General features: G+C 38.6%; 1 protein-coding gene across 3 annotated transcripts in view; it reads right to left on the bottom strand.

The window, feature by feature from the left end:
* Positions 1–4,098: 4,098 nt before the first annotated feature.
* Positions 4,099–17,273, bottom strand: part of pi4k2b (phosphatidylinositol 4-kinase type 2 beta) — a 56,399-nt gene continuing 43,224 nt past the window's right edge. For 2 of the 3 annotated variants that reach the window (XM_041200378.1, XM_041200368.1), the window contains 2 exons: positions 9,242–9,301; positions 4,099–4,781 (listed from right to left, as the gene is read on the bottom strand). In XM_041200378.1, the coding sequence (XP_041056312.1) occupies positions 4,608–4,781; positions 9,242–9,301 (234 nt within the window). In that variant the 3' untranslated portion in view covers positions 4,099–4,607. The remainder of the gene's footprint in view (positions 4,782–9,241; positions 9,302–17,273) is intronic. The other variant, XM_041200390.1, reaches the window with a different exon arrangement.

Raw genomic sequence — 17,273 nt, 5'->3', positions numbered from 1 at the left:
AAGCAGTCCTGCATTCCTCTACTACATAAGAAACCTTGCTGCCACCAATAAACCTCATTACCAAAAATTGAGTTAACTGAATAGTTTAACAGAGTGGATGGGACCTCAGCTGACAAAAGCATGACAAGTTTAAATAGCCACTCAAACATGTAAACTTCACTTTACACAAAGTGGAAGCTGCAGCGCTAAGATTTACTTCAGAACTTTATTCCCACCGTCTTGCCTGTGTACTTTACGTGATTGTGTACTTATATAGTGTATAAAGCCAATCTTTAAAAGTTTTTTAAAGCTGAAATTTAATATCAATGGCATGTGCACTTGATTTTTGCCCACACAGCAGAAACAAGGATCAAAACAAGATCAAGTGAAATCCCAAAGATTGTACTTTTTAGTTGCCCAGTGACAAAGTCATAGGGTTACTTTCAACTGTCCTCATTATTTTTCTCATTCATTGTATTAGGTTCCACCAGTCACCAGTTTTCACCTTTTAAATAACCAATGGTTTTTATAATAAGTAAAAATGGAATTCCAGCAGAAATGACGAAAACACAAGCAATTTATAGAAGTGATATTTACTCTCTCCTACTCTTTGGCACTGGTGTGTAACTGTTTTAAGATTCAGATTATGTAGCGAGACGCACGTTTGTGAATTGATTGTATCAACTATTATTCTACTTTCAGTTTCAGGTAACGTGCTTTTAATGAACTATTGTAATTAAACTAATTACAATGCTATCATTCATAATCTGATCTCAACTTGAATTAAAACAAAACCTAAATGTTTTATTTACTTACTCATTTCTGATGGTATTTATACATTTACAATGAAGCCAAGACATGGAAGTGCTGCCATCTAACCAGGAACTGATGAATTTTGTCATTCCATGAATGTGATGAAGCGTACTTTGACAATCATCTTAAAAATCTCCAGCGTTATACTTAGGTGAAATTTTTGCACTTTGATCCCTGAAAAACTTAATTTTTCACATATCTCATAAAAACCAACCTTGTGTACTTTTAAGCCAAATACAAGGGCTGCCTTTTACACAGGTATATATGTTAGTTCAGAGTAGTGCAACAATTTCACATTGTGGGTAATTGTGCAAAGCATTTGATAATTGTTCATATGTTCAAAGTAAATTTGCACAGGGCTAACTTGTTTCCATTAGATATCCTATGGTTTGTAATCACTGTACCATTGGCAGCTGTACTTTCAGTTTCTGAGGCACTAAACTTGAATTCCCTTCCAAAACTCCTCCACTTTTATATCAAAATCAATCTTTGAGCAAGGTTTTTGGCACCTGCCCAATTTATCCTATGCAGCTGGTTTCAAATCTTCTCCTAAACTCGTTTTTTTCGCTCAGACACCTTTCACAAGGGTTCACCTCCAGGGTTTCAAACTTTCCTTCTGATGTTCCTCTTCCTTGGGTCACCACATGCATTCAAGCTGTTTTCCATGCACTCTTTCTCACCAACTCAGCCTTAACAGCACACCACTGCTTCACATGCCCATAGCAAAGAATTACAGACCTTCAGTTATTTCTTTGAACCTCCATACTTGCAAGCTGTTCTTACTTTAAATCTGAAGTTTGGAGCTTTTCTCTCTGCCCCTCACTCTTCAATTAACAGGACCTTTTCCCAGGTTCCTGTCCTTCCTTTGACTACAAAGTCATCTTTAGACTTTTGATAACATTCATGTGAAGCACCATGGGATATTTTATGATGTTGAAAATGGTATATAAATGCTAATTGCTGTTGGTCATGTTCAAGATAACAAATGCCATTCCCTTTCTAACAGGATGTCCCATCAAGTATGAAAGACTTACTTCCATTATGTCTCACCTGTTCCTCTCAGCTCCATCAATGTCTATAACACAAATGACCATAAAAAGAGCAATGATTGCATCTATGAACAGTTACTGTTTTGATGAAAAAAAATTAGGTAATGGAAAACATTTAGCATAGAAATATTTTTGAACCACACAAGCATGTTCCATCCATCCATCGGGTACTGTACAAATCTGCACTCTGTACCCATTGGTAATGCTAATTTAATTCCCAGGGAGTCAAACCTTAGCAGTCATGAAAAATCCTGCAATATGCTTCCCACACTAATAAAAGGAAAAAAATGCTCTCTGAGATTATGGCTCTTCACCATAAATCATTGGGATATTTAACTAATCAACAGCCTCTCCAGATATGATCTAATGTTGTTCACCCTCAGTACTGTACCATCCTTGTACTGCAACATGAGCATAACATTCCCCAGAAATTTTATTGGAAGGATTAAGGCCAAGAACAGGACTTTTCCTGGCACCTAGCCTGACTCTAGGCATACATATTTAAACATACACTTCACAATTCATTTTAAATACCTTTCAAAATTTATTCATTAATTCCAACTATAAAAACTTCAATCATACTCCTGCTAAACCAAAGTTTTTTTTTGGGGTACTATTCTCAAAACCATCTCTGAATCTGAATATCCATTACTGAACATCTGAACCCAAATTAAACAAGATTATGTATATTGTGTGCCAATACAAATATATCAAGTATAATGATATTAGTTTAGTACTTCATTAACAAATTCACGGTCTAATTTAGGCTTGCCAGCCACCACACCTGCCAAGCCACCCCCAGGTGGAAGTTGCAAAATTCTGGCTATGACTTCAATTTGCATACTTCCTGGTAACAGTTTAATCAATTTCCATATACTGAATCCGAGGAGGAAATCTATTCCTTAATTGTTCTAAGTGGAACTGTCCAAAATTCTAAACAAACAATGGCCACTTGGCTTTCTCCATTTATTGTTTGAGTCACCGTCAAGAAACTCCACGGTTGTGACACAATCATGTGCAGTATTCCCAACCTTTGTCACATGATTAGAGATACAGCTGTGCTTCTAATGTATATCTCAATTTATAATTCAACTGTATTTCTGGTTTCTATTTCAATCTTAAATGTTTTAGTGATGCCAGTTATATCTAAAATGTCATTAATTTTCATGGATAACACCTCCTTCCTAATGCTTCTATCACTTCTACAAAAAAACACAGCAATCTTCAGGCTCGCTTTGGATGCTCACTCCATCCCTGATAACATTAAATGAATTGAATTACCATCCAAGATTGAACAAAAAGTCAATGTAATAGACAACTAACTGCAACAACTAAGTACTTTCGACATTTCACTACAAAATAAACAAGGTAAAGTGGTTGCTACAATTTAACTGATCAGCTGCTAAACTGAAGTCAATGATCTTACAGAAAGAATTGAAAACTGATTCCATTTATGGTAAATGTGGGAATTCTCTTCAGTTGGATCTTGTGTGCATAAAACATGGATAATGAGATATCAAAAGCAAACATCATGAAAAGCATAAATCCTGCTGCAGCCAGTTCACCAGTGCGATTATTTTCCAATCTAAGTAGCGTGAATACTGGCTTAAATATAGCAAATTTGCAATTGCCATTGCCTTCCATAGGCCAGAATTATTACTTTCTAGCTGTTTTCAGAGTGGGGTAATGGTGGAACATTGCAAAAGTCCCAGGAAATTACCAAGTGGCACAAGTAATGGTATATGCTGAAGATCTTTTTTTCAATAAATTCCAGATCTAGATTAAAATATTTAAATTCTTCTCCCATTTTCAATGAGGTACATTTGTCATTTCACCCAATTTAAGAGTAATTCAGTAGCTGTTGGATCCAAATATGTTAGAAAGCATCATTTAAATTAATTTTTAGTATTTTTAAATTTAAAAAAGGGATGAACAAAGCAAAACAATGAGAAAATATAATAAACACATGCCATTGTATCCATTTTCCAGGTTCTGTTTCAGAATGTAATCTATTTCATCCTTTTTCTACCACAAACTCCTGTATCTCATTTTGAAATAGTACTCAAGCAAGATTGAGATACAGATTCAGGAAGTGTACTGTGGTGTTTTATGGTCTTCAGTGATGGGCAAAGTAAGCTCTACATGTTTAGAATATAACAGTTACAATTGCCTCTTTCAAATTCATTTCATTAAACCCAAAAGCAAACTGATGCCATTTAGTATATAATGCACTGCAATTAACTGAACATTTTAAATCAAGTTTCAACAATATTTTAATGCCTTTCAATGAAAGAAATAGTGATCAGTGTTGTTTACAAAAACATTTTCTCATCCTCTGTACGAAATTACAAGTTTTTGATCTGAACATACAAACACAAATATCTTTATTCAAGAAATTCCCTTTAGGACACCTTGCCCAGATATTTAATACATTACTGTTGGAAAATTTTTGATGCATATAAGAGTATAAAAATACATTAAGACAGTAGTTTATATGTTCCCTGACAAATTTGTTCAAAATTTCACATAGCAAAAAATGTAAACTTTACTTTCAGCATTTAACATTTGATGAATTACACCAAAGCAACTATTTTTGGCAGGTAAGATACAGTAGATAAGTTTCACTTCATTTATGCTTCCACAAAGGAGACATTCAGTGCAATTCAAGCTGTCCCCTTTCATTTTCACCTTATTGCATATTTACAGTGGTATCAAACAGGTAGCTCAAAATCATCCAAACGGCAGATTAGTTTCTTTAAACATTCACTACCAAGATGAAAAGAAGGGTTTTCTGCAATGAAATGTCTGGGTGAAGGCATTGCTCAGGTGCACTATCCTGCCTTGGCTTCCCGAACTACTTCTTTCCACAACCACCCGAGGCATCTGGACCAGTTGAATGGGGCTTTTCCCATCTTTAAGTGCCTGGGTAAGGTTCAAAATCTGAACACAAACAAAAGGCGTACAGCATAATTTTATCAGTTCCTTTCACAAATTATAAAAACTGATTTGTTCCATGAATTACCGTAAAGCACTGATTTATCAGCCATTATACCAAGTTACTGCTCCTAAAAATATTTTGCCCATCTGGAACATTTTATTTGTGACAGTTCTGCATAAAAATATGAACTGCACATAGAAATCACAAACTTCTGAAAAGCAGGTGACTAAGTGTGATAAATGAGCTTTTAGAAACAGTTAATTGGGAGAAGGCCAACCTCAATATGGTGAGAACAGACCTGGCCAAGGTAAATTGGAATCGAAGATTGGAAGTCAAATTGTATTCGAATTGTCTTCAAAGAGGAGATAGTTTGGGTATAGTTGGGATACACTGCAACAAGGGGGACAAGGTTGAATTTGCTTGTTCAGAACTCCCTTGATGAAGAAAATGATAGAAAGATAAAGCAGGAAAAGGGTGCATATATGAACATACAAAATAGGAATAAAAGTAGGCCATTCGGCACCTCAAGCCTGCTTTGCCATTCAGGAAGATCATGACTGATCTGTTTTGTTTTGAATTCCACATTCTCATCTACTCCCGATAACCTTTGATCCCCCGTCTAAGAATCTACCTCTGCCTTAAAAATATTCAATGGCCGTGCCTCCACCGTCTTCTGAGACAGAGCTCCAAAGTCTCAAGACCGTCAAAATTTCTCATCTCTGCCCTAAAAGGACAACTCTTAATTTTAAAATAGTGGCCCCTAGTTCTGGACTCAACCACAAGAGGAAACATCCTTTCCACGTCCACCTTGTCAAGACTGTTCAAGATCTTATACACTTCAGTCAAGTCACCCCTCAATCTTCCAAACTCCAGTGGAAACAAATAAAAACAAAAAACTGCGGATGCTGGAAATCCAAAACAAAAACAGAATTGCCTGGAAAAACTCAGCAGGTCTGGCAGCATCAGCGGAGAAGGAAAGAGTTGACGTTTCGAGTCCTCATGACCCTTCAGCAGAACTGGTTGAATCCAAGGAGAGGGGTGAAATATAAGCTGGTTTAAGGTGTGTGTGTGTGTGTGTGTGTGTGTGTGTGTGTGGGCGGGCGGGCGGGGTGTTGGGAGAGAAGTGGAGGGGGGTCGGTGTGGTTGTAAGGATAAGCAAGCAGTGATAGGAGCAGATAATCAAAAGATGTCACAGACAAAAGAACACAGATGTTGAAGTTGGTGATATTATCTAAACAAATGTGCTAATTAAGAATCCATTCTTAATGGATTCTTAATTAGCACATTCATTTAGATATCAACTTCAACACCTCTGTGTTCTTTTGTCTGTGACATCTTTTGATTATCTGCTTCTATCACTGCTTGCTTGTCCCTACAACCACACCACCCCCCTCCAGTTCTCTCACCCCACCCAACCCCCCCCTCCCCCCACCTTAAAGCAGCTTATATTTCACCCCTCTCCTTGAATTCAACCAGTTCTGCTGAAGGGTCATGAGGACTCAAAACATCAACTCTTCTCCGCCTATGCTGCCAGACCTGCTGAGTTTTTCCAGGTAATTCTGTTTTTGTTCCAGTGGAAACAGGCCCAGTCTGTCTAACCTTTCCTCATAAGACAACCTGCTCATTCCAGTTATCTATCTAGTAAACCTCCTCTGAACTGCCTCCAATGCATTTACACCCTTCCTTAAATAAGGAGACCAAAACTACACACAGTATTTGTGGTGTGGTCTCACCAATGCCATGAGTAACTGAAGCATAACATCCTTACTTATATGTTGAATCCCTCTCGTAATAATGGATAGCATTCCATTAGTCTTAATTACTTGCTGTACCTGCCTATTAACTTTTTGCCAACTCATACACTAGAACACCTAGATGGCGCTGCAGCTCAGTGTTCCGCAGTCGCACCCAGTTTAAGTAATACTCTGCTTTTTTATTCTTCCAGCCAAAGTGAACAACTTCACAATTTCACACATTATACTCCATCTGCCAGATTTTTACGGTAGTGAAAACAACAAAGAAGCAAAGAGAGAATGAGGAGGGACTGGCATTAACAGAAAAGGGAATCCAAAAGTCCTTACCATACGCATATAAATAGTAAAAGGGCTGTAAAAGGAGCAGTGGGGCTGATTTGGGGCCAAAAAGGGTATTTATCCGTGAAGTAGGTGGTGCTAAAAATAAGTACTTGGCATTTGGCTTTCCCAAGGAAGATAATGCTACTCAAGTCATAGTGAAAGAGGAGGAAGCTGAGACAGTGTATGCACTAAAAGCTGTTAAAGAGGAGGCACTGACAGGTTTGGCTGGCTGTAAAGTTGATACGTCGCTAGGACCAAATGAGGTGCACCCATAGATACGCAAGGAAAGGAGGGGTGCAAATTGTGGAAGCACTGCCATAATCTCCCAAACCTTCTTAGATACAGGGGTGATGCCAGAGAACTGGAGAATTATCAATGTTCAGAGAAGGGTTTAAGTGCAGCAAATACAGGCTGGTCAGTTTAACCTTGGTGGTGGGAAAGCTTTCAGAAGCAATAATTTGGGACAAACTTAAAGAGCACTTGGACAAATGCAGATCAATTAAGGAAAGCCAGCATAGGTTGGTTAAGGGTAAACAGTATTTCACTAATTTGGCTGAGTTTTTTTGATGAGGTAACAGGTGGTTGATGAGGATAATGCAATTCATAGACTTGCAAAATGTGCTTGGTAATGTGCCACATAACAGGCTTACCAGGAATAGGCCATTTGAATCTGCTCTTCCATTCAATAAGATCATGGCTAATCTGACTGTGACCTACTCCCAATATCCTTTGACTCCCTTGTTAGTCAAGAATCTATATACCTGAGCTTTAACAGTATTGAATAGACTCTTCCTCCATCACTTCTGGGGAAGAGGTACACAAAGGCTCATGATCCTCAGGAAAAAAGTTCTCTTAATCTTCGTCTCAAATGGGAGACCCCTTATTTTTAAACCATGCCTCTGAGTTCCAGTCTCTCCCGCAAGCGGAAACATCCTTTCAGCATCTACCTTGTCAAGTCCCCTCAGGATCTTCATGTTTCAATAAAATCACATCTCATTCTTCTAAACCCAATGGATCCTCAAAAGATAACCTCCTCCCCCCTATCCCAGGTATCAGTCCAGTGAACCTTTTCTGAATTGCTTCTGGTGGTGATGGAACAAAAGTGACATTAGTAGCATGAATACAAACATGGCTGAGACACAAGAAACAGAATAGTGATTAACAATTGTTTTCAGGCTGGAGGGTGGTATTTGGTGAAATTCCCCATGCTTGGTATTAGGATGCTAGCTTTTCTTGATGTATTTTAATGATCTTGACTTGGGCATACAGAATATAATTTAAACATTTATGGAACTACACAAAACTTGGTAGTATTGTGAACTGAGGAGAATAGTGATGGATTTCAAGAGGACAGACAGGCTGGTGCAATAGGCACACAAGTGGCAGATGCAATTTAATGCAGAGAACTATGAAGTGATTCATCAGGTAGGAAGGAGATTGGGAGGCAATATAAAAACAAATAGAATTTTAATGGGAGTGCAAGTGCAGAGGGACTTGGGGGTATATGTGCACATATTATTGAAGGTGGCAGAGCAGACTGAGAAAGCAGTTAATAAAGCATATATAATCTTGGGCTTTATAAAGAGCAGTAAAGAGTGCAAAAACAAAGTAGTTATGATAAACCTGCATAAAATACTGTTTTGGCCTAAGTGGAATATTGTCCCTAAAATTTGGTGCCCAGAATTAGAAAGGCTGTGAAGGCATGAGAAAAGGTGCAGAAAAGATTCACAAGAATGGCTTTAGGAATGAGAGGAATGACTTTAGTTACATAGTTAGAGTGGAGAAGCTGGGGCTCTTCCTCAAAGGAAGGAAGATTAAAAGGAGATCTGATAGAAGTATTCAAAAATCATGAGGAGTCTAGATAGATATGGAGAAACTGTCCCCATTGGCAGAAGAATAGAGAACCAGAGGAGACTGATTTAAATTGACTGACAAAAAAGTAATGGTGATATGAGGAAAAGCTTTTTTTCAAAAGCAGTGAGTGGTTAGGATTTGGAATGCATTGCCTGAAATTGGGATGGAGGAAGGTTCAAACAAAAAGATAATTATTTGGAAAGAAAAATTTTGTAGGATTATGCAGAAAAGACAGCTGGGGCTGGATGTGTTTCTCTTGCAGAGAGCCGGACAGACACAATGAACCGTATGGTCTTCTGTGTTGTAACAATTCTGTTTCAGTTCACTCCACACACCCACAATCCTATTAGAAAAACTCTAGATTCATTAAAAACCACTTAAATGTATTAAACTTTATATATGAAAGTCTTGTGTTATGCAAATACTGTATACTAGAGTTAAAAGATAAACATGTCCAAATCATTACTTGCAAGTTTTTTGTTCATCCCGATTTCATAAAAACTCACTGTACAAAGCATCAAACATACAATTACCTGTCCTCTCATCACAGACATCTGCAATTCAAAAGTGGGTTTGTCAAACCCTCTGTCGGTCTGAAAAATAAAATCATTTACATGCATTCATGAAAAAATACTACAATTAAAGTTTCTGCAAGCAGCCATATGACCTCAGCACAGAAAACTGTATCCATCATTGTCTTTTCTAAAAAATGTTGAAGTACCAATACTTTATCACTATAGCTTGTCACTTTGACAAAACTCAGCCACGTGCAACTAGTTATTTTTTGAAATGTGACAGACCTCAGATTAGAAAGCCTACAAACTGATGAGGGGTACGAGAAAACAGACACCAGAACAAGAAAGTTAAACACCTCCAACGCTTTTCATCCCCAAAGTCAACTTACAAGTCTTGCGATCGCTTTTCAGTTGCACAAGAAGCCATAGTGGAATCCAGGGCAGAGGAGAAAGGAAAGGCTGTTTTTTTTTTAAGCACTTCCTCTAGGAGGTGTTTTCTTTTTGTTTCTAAACTAGGGAATTGTATATTTATATTAGATCAGTAAATTAATTCAAATAATTAAAAGTTAGATAGATATGCAGCAGGGCAGAGAGAATGAGCCTGAGGAAAAATGGTTCCAGAGACCAGTAGATAAATGTGGAGGCAGAGAGTTAGCAAATGACAGAAATCAAGCTCGAGTGAGTCAGAGAAGGCAATAAGAACAAATCAAATCAAGGAATGACATACAGGAGGCTGGTCGTTCAGAGAGCCCAGGGGTGAGGAACATATAGCTGAAGGGGGATAAGGGACCGAGCAGAACATGGTGAACGTCCGGGAGCAAGGTTTAAAACAAAACAGAGTATTAACAGCACAAGCAGGCTAATCCACAGGCAGGTCTAGAGGCATGAATTACAATTAATAGTTTTAACAAGGTATGGGCCAAATTTTAAGAGGGGGGATAGGTTTTTTTTTAAATCCTGGATGGTTAGGCAAGACCTAGTGCTTGCAATTCCTGCACCACATGGGAACTACAGGTCACATCATGTGTTGGAGAACCACATATATAGGAAGCATCTTCAGCTGCTTGAACTGGAGCTCAGATTTCTGAGCTTGAGGGGCAACTAGAGTCACTGCGGAGTATCAGGGAGAAATGAGAATTTCCCAAATTATATATTCCAGGTGGTTGTCATTCCCACACGCAATAAGAGACAGGAAGTGCAGGAGTCTTTCAGGTGTGTCATTCTCAAGCAGATATTCAGTATTAGGGACTGCTGGGAGTGATGACACCCTGAAGGGATGCATCTCAGATCATGGCACTAATGGGCAAGGGACCACACAGGAAGGAATAGCAAAGTTGAAAAGCAGCTGTTATGGAAGATTGCATTGTTAGGTAGCATTTCTGGAACCATAATCTCAAGCCCCATGTGGTGCCAGAGTAAAGGTCGTCACTGAGAGTGCACAGAATAATCTGGAGTCAGCCAGTTGTGGTACACACCCCCTCTGTTGTCGATACAGACAAGTACTCAGGTCCAAATGTCAGATATTCAGCAGGACCTCAAAAGGTATAAACTCAGTACGGTGCACTAGCGAGAGGTAGGGAGGATCAATGCATGGTTTGTGGCATCTTGTAGGAAGGAGGGCTTCAGATTCTTGGGGCATTGGAATTAGCTCTGTAGCAGGAGGTACTTATGCAAAAGGGACAGATTACATCCTTACAGGACTGGGGCCAATGCTTGTTTAGGGAGGTTCATTAGTTTGCTTGGGGAGGGTTGGGAGAGCATATAGGAGAGAGGAATTAGGTGCATAAAGAAGTGTAGGATAGTACTAGAGAAGGAAATAACACAGTATTAGATAGGATCAGATTGAGGAAGACTACAAGGAATACAAAGACAGGTTTAGAATGCATGCATGTAAACAGTGTAGTTCATCAACTTTATTTGCTACAAGTGCAAAGTATCATGTGGGAATGTGATATCAATAATGGAAGTGCAGCTTAAAAATGCTGAGGACTTGGGTGTTTAATATTCAAGAATACAAGTGTTCAGAAAAGGTGGGAAAGGTAAAAAAAGGTGGGGTGGCAATACAGATTAGGAACACAGAGACAGAAGGCCATTCAGCCCGTCAAGCCTGCTCCACTATTCAATACTATCATGGCTGATCGAACACTTCAATGCCTTTTATTCACACTATCCCCATAACCCTTTACGTTATTGTTATTCAGAAATCTATTAATCTCTATCTTAGACATGCTTAACGGCTGAGCTCCCACAGCCCTCTGGGGTAGAGAATTCCAAAGATTCACAACCCTCTGAGTAAAGAAATTTCTCCCCATCTCGGACCAAAGTGGCTTCCCCCTTATTTTGAAATTGTGTCCCCTGGTTCTAGACTCCCCAACCAGGGGCAACATCTTGCCTGTATCTACCCTGTCTATCCCTTTAAGTATTTTGTAGGTTTCAATGAGATCACCTCTCATTCTTCGTAACTCTGGAGAATACAGGCCCAGTTTCCCCAGTCTCCCTCCATAAGACAGTCCCACCATCCCCAGAGCAAGCCTGGTGAACCCTCGTTGCACTTCCTCAATGGCAATATCCTTTCTGAGGTAAGGGGACCAAAACTGCACTCATTGCTAACCAAGCTTTCAACAATTAAAGCAAGACTGCACCAATCCTGTACTCAAATCCTCTTGTGATAAAGGCTAACAATCCATTAGCCTTCTTAATTGCCTGCTGCACCTGCATGTTAGCTTTCAGTGACTTATGGACAAGGACACCCAGATCCCTTTGTACATCTGCACTTTCTAATCTCTTACCATTTAGGAAACACTCTGCACATCTGTTCCTTCTACCAAAGTGAATAACCTCACATCTTTTTCACATTATATTTGGACCCCACATCCAAGTCATTGATATTTATTGTGAACAGCTGGGGCCCAAGTAACTTAGGGAAGGCATTGTATTGTTGTAAAGAAAGGATGTTCTTGAGCGGCAAGGATAGGATCCATTTGATTAGAGCACAGAAGCAAGGTCTAATCACTAGGGGCAGTATCTGTAAGCTTCCAAATAACGAAAGTGGGAGAAGGAAATGCGAATCTGCAGGGAAGTGGCAGATAAGAACTAAACAGTAATGACCGTTTCTGAAATGTGTCCAGAATTTCCATGATCAGTATGATCTCAGTCCAACTAGGAAGGAGGTATTGTTGGATCTGATGTTAGGGAATGAGGTGGGTCAAGTGGACCAAGTGTCTGTGAGGGAAGACTTGGGTAATAGTGATCATCATTTATGATTTAGATTAGTAATGGAGATGTGCAAGGAACAATCTCAAGTTGAACTTCTGAAGTGAAAGAGGGCTAACTTCCATGGGATGAGAAGGGATCTAGCCAGGGTAAAACAGGGCCAAAGACTGACAGGAAAAACTAACGAAACAATGGTGATTTGTAAGGAGAAGATACTTAGGGAACAGGCTTGGTACATTCCAACAACAGCAAAAGGTAGAGGAACCAAAGGTAGAACCAAAGCCAGGACTTCTTGGATGAGGGACTTACAAAACATGAAGAAACCAGAAAGGTAGGTAGGAAAGTAAATTGTGAAGGGGACGTAAGGAGGCTAAAAAGTGACATAGGTTAAATGAGTGAGCAAATGGAGTATAATGTGAGCAAGTGTGAAATTGTTCATTTTGGCAGGAAGAATAAAAAAGATTATCCAAATGGTGAGAGATTACAGAGCTGAGATTCAGAGAGATCTGGGTGTCCTAATGCATGAATCATAAAAGGTTAGCATGCAGGCACAGCAGGTAATTAGGAAAGATAACAGAATGTTATCATTTATTGAGAGGGTAACTGAACACCAAAGTAGGGAAGTTATGTTTCAGTTGTACAGGGCATTGCTGAGACCACATCTGGAGCAGTATGCACAGTATTGGTCTTCTTACTTAAAGATATAAATGTGTTAACAGTTGAGAGAGGGTTTACTAGACTAATACCAGGAATGGGCAGGTTGTCTTATGAGGGAAGGCTGGACAGGTTAGGCTTGCATCCACTTGAATGTAGAAGAGGTGACTTAATAGAAACTTTTAAGTTCCTGAGGGGTCTTGACAGGGTGGGATGTATGGAGGATGTTTCCTCTTGTGGGGGAAATCTGGAATTAGCCACTGTTTAAAAATAAAGGGGTCGCTCATTTAAGACAGTTGATGAGAATTTTTTTTTTGAGGGCTGAGTGTCTTTGGAACACTCTTCCTCAAAAGGCAGTGGAAGCAGAGTCTTTGAATATTTTTAAACACAGCTAGATAGATTCTTGATTAACAAGGGGGTGAAAGATTATCGGGATAGATAGGAATGTGGGGTTGAAGTTACATTCAGATCAATCATGATCTTGTTGAATGGCGCAGCAGGCTCGAGGGGCTGAGTTTCCTACTCCTAATTCAGATGTTCGTAAATATGGCACTCCTTTTCAAGGAAGAGTGCAAAGTTCTGGTGAAACCAGAAATCTGAAACATTAACCATGTTTCTCTCCCCACAGATGCTGCCTGACTTGCTGAATATTGCTTGCATTTTATTTATTTCAGATTTTTAGTATCTGTAATATTTTGCTATTGTATTTGGGAACAGGCTATTTTTGATCTAGTATTATGAGAGAAAGAATTAACTAATTAATAACCTTGTAGCAAAGTGACCTCCAGGAAAGAGTTAAATAGGACAGAATTTTACATTGAATTTTAAAATGGTTTAGTTATGTCTGAAACTAGGATCTTAAATCTAAAAAAACTACACAGGAGGGGCGAGTTGGCCAAGGTAGATTGGAAAACTACATGAAAAGATATGGAAGCAGACAAGCAATGACTAGCATTTGGAAAATTAATAAATAATAGGATATATTTGTTGCAGATTAAGGCACAAAACTGCCCATAGAAAAAGTGGCCCAACCACACCTAACAAGGCAAGTTCAAGGTAGTATTAGATCAAAAGAAGTTGTTTATGTTATCACAAATAGCACGCCTGAGGATTATGGGGATTTTAGAATTCAAAGGAAGACCAAGAAATTGATAAGGAAAGAGAAAAGAATGCAAATAGACTAACAAGGGACATAAAAACACATTGCAAGCATTTTTATAGGTATGTAAACAGGAGGAGATTATGAAGCAAATATGCAGCCATTAGAGGCTGAATCAGCTTTGAGGAATAAGGAAATGGCAGAGTCAGTAAAATACTGTGTTTCTAGCTTCATGACAGAGACACAAAATTTCAGAAATAATGGGAGGCCAGGAATCACGAACGATCAATTTAAAAAGTAAAGGAATATTATGAGAGAAATTAATGGGACAAAGCAGTGACAAATCTCCGGATCTGACAAACTGAACGACAGTTTTAAAAGCTGTAGATATCACAGGTGCATTGTGTGGATCTTCTAGAATTCCTTAGTTCTAGAGCAGTTCTCAAGGATTGGAAGGTAGCAAACATAACCCACTACTTTAGGAAGAGAGAAAACAGGGAACTGTAGGCCACTTAGCCTATCATAGGCAAAATGCGAGAATCTATTAGTAGGGATATGATAGAGCAGTAGGAACCCATAGATTAGGCAAGAATTTAGGAAAGCAAAAACATGTTTGACAAATCTGCTAGTTTTTGAGGGTATAACTATTAAGATGGGTAAGGGAAATGAGTGGATATAGTGATTTTGAATTTGCAAAAAGCATTCGATAAGGTGTTGCACAAGCAGTTATTACACAAAATTAGGACTCATGGGATTGGGATAATATTAGCATAGGTCGAGGATTGGTTAATGGACAGAAAATAGATTAGTAGAAATAATGGGACATATGTGGGTTGGCAAGCTGTAACTAGCAGAATACTGCAAGGATCACTACTTGGGCCTCAGCTAACTACAGTCAATGTTAGTGATTTAGATGACGGGACTGTGTAACATCATCAGATTTGCTGATAAAGCAAACACTAAGGAGGATGCAGAGAGGCTGGGTGAATGGGCAAGAATATGGCAAATGAAATACAACATGGAGAACTGCAAAATTATTCACTTTGGTCGTAAAAATCAGAATATTTTTTGAACAGAGAAATTGGGAGATGTTAACATTCTTGAACTTGTACTTGAATCAAAAATAACATGAAGATACAGCAAGTGATTCGGAAGACAAATACTCTGTTAGCTGTTGTTACAAAGGGATTGGAATGCAAGAGTAAGCAAATCTTACTACAATTATATAGGACACTGTTGAAGCCACACCTGGAGTAGTGTGCGCAGTTTTGGTAGGTATATAAGGACAGGTGGAGCTGAGTTAGATGATCAGCCACAACCTTGTTGAACGGTGGAGCAGGTTCAAAGGGCCAAATAGCCTGTTCCTGTTCTTTCTAATATCCATGTCTTGTTCTGGATCACAGTCCATTTGTTGGAGCCAAAAAAAGAGAGATCGAGACAATAAAGGTTCAAAAACTTAGTAAAGCTCCAGGTCAGAAATGAAAAGTGGTAATAAGATTTGCATCAGGAAGGCTGTGGAAAGTACACTTTTGCTCACGCTTTGCATAGAAATGAATTATAGAAAGTAGCATGCTAGAACTAAATTACTATTAAGTTTCAGGCCAGTCTGAGGCGAAAGATTCATTGTCTTTATTGGACAATTCAGCTGAAAAATGCTTTTGAAAGAACGCAAATTTCGCCATGTAGCTCTGTTGTAAGCCAAGTCTGGAAAGAAACTAGTTAGAATGAAGCAATCTTCACCTTGTCTAATGGTTCATGACGAGATGTGACAAAAAGCATATTTCAGTACCTCACTTACCTATGTTGCTAAGCAATGAGTTTCACAACAAACAAGGCTGCCTGAAATAGCTAAATTTTTTGCATGGGGACAACCTTAACTTAGCGCAATTCTTCCACTTAATGGCTACCAGAAATTTCAACCAAAGGACAAAAAAATTGCACAAATCAGCAAATCAATATTAAGAATAGAGAAGGCACAAAGAGCTTTCATAAACAAGTAACAGTGATAAACCACGAAGTGTAATGAATATTCTACTATTTTGTTGCACCAGTGCAATAATACCACCAAAAGGGAAAACGTGAGAACTTTACATTCTTAGAACCACAGGACTGAGAACTAACCATATCGCTCATACAGGCTACCACAGAAGAAAGGTTATTTAAAATTACGGTTCCTTAAATTTGCTCATTTTGGATGACAATCTATTCATTTGCACACAGAGACTATTTTAAACTTATCTGCAAAGGAAGAATGTGCAGGGTTACGGGGAGAAGGCAGAAGATTGGTACTTGGTGAGTTGCTCATTCGGATGGGCCAAATAGCCTCCTCCTGCGCCGTAACAATTGTGTGATTCTGTGACTAAAGCAACCCAAATTGTCCTAATGACACGTTGGAAGAAATAACAAGGTTACCTAGGTGCGTGCATTTCTTCAGTAAAAGGAAATTCATCCCATTCCAAATAGAAGACCCCAAAGCTTAATGCAAAGTATCTCCATTATAACTTCAAAATAATACAATTGCTGCCTTTGGAAACCTTCTCAAAAGAAATGAATCCAAATTGATTTGTAGTAGTACTTCCAACAGGTCACTGTTATTGAAGGAAAATAAATACATTTTTGCATTCTGCGAAGTAGCTACTTTCAACACCTTTATTATATTTGGAATTTTTTTCAGGTAATCACATAGCTAATCATTGTGTGCATTTCATGACATGGCCACATCACTGTGGGGACTCAACAGGCTGTATTTAGTAAATGTGAGCAAAGTGAAAGGACTGTATCAACTACCAAGAATCATCCAATTCACAACAATTCTGACATTCACAATTTCAAATGTAGTAAAACATTACAAAACACTTTGATGTTGGGCTCAATTTACTTGTTAATTTACAAAAATAGAATCAAGTTTAGCCAATTGCGCTGATCTGTCAGGTGCATTTTAAATTCAAAAACATGCCTTGTACATGACAGCTCTTGATAGAGGGTCATGAAAATTAGTCCAAATGTGAATAAATCTTCAGTAAAGATGATGAAGCTGAAATAATGAAGGGCATCCTTGAAAACATGAAAAGCTCACATGACAAA

The sequence above is a fragment of the Carcharodon carcharias genome, chromosome 1 (assembly GCF_017639515.1).
Source record: "Carcharodon carcharias isolate sCarCar2 chromosome 1, sCarCar2.pri, whole genome shotgun sequence".
Lineage (NCBI taxonomy): Eukaryota > Metazoa > Chordata > Chondrichthyes > Lamniformes > Lamnidae > Carcharodon > Carcharodon carcharias.
Note: the sequence above shows the minus strand (reverse complement) of the source record. Positions and strands in the feature narration are given on the sequence as shown.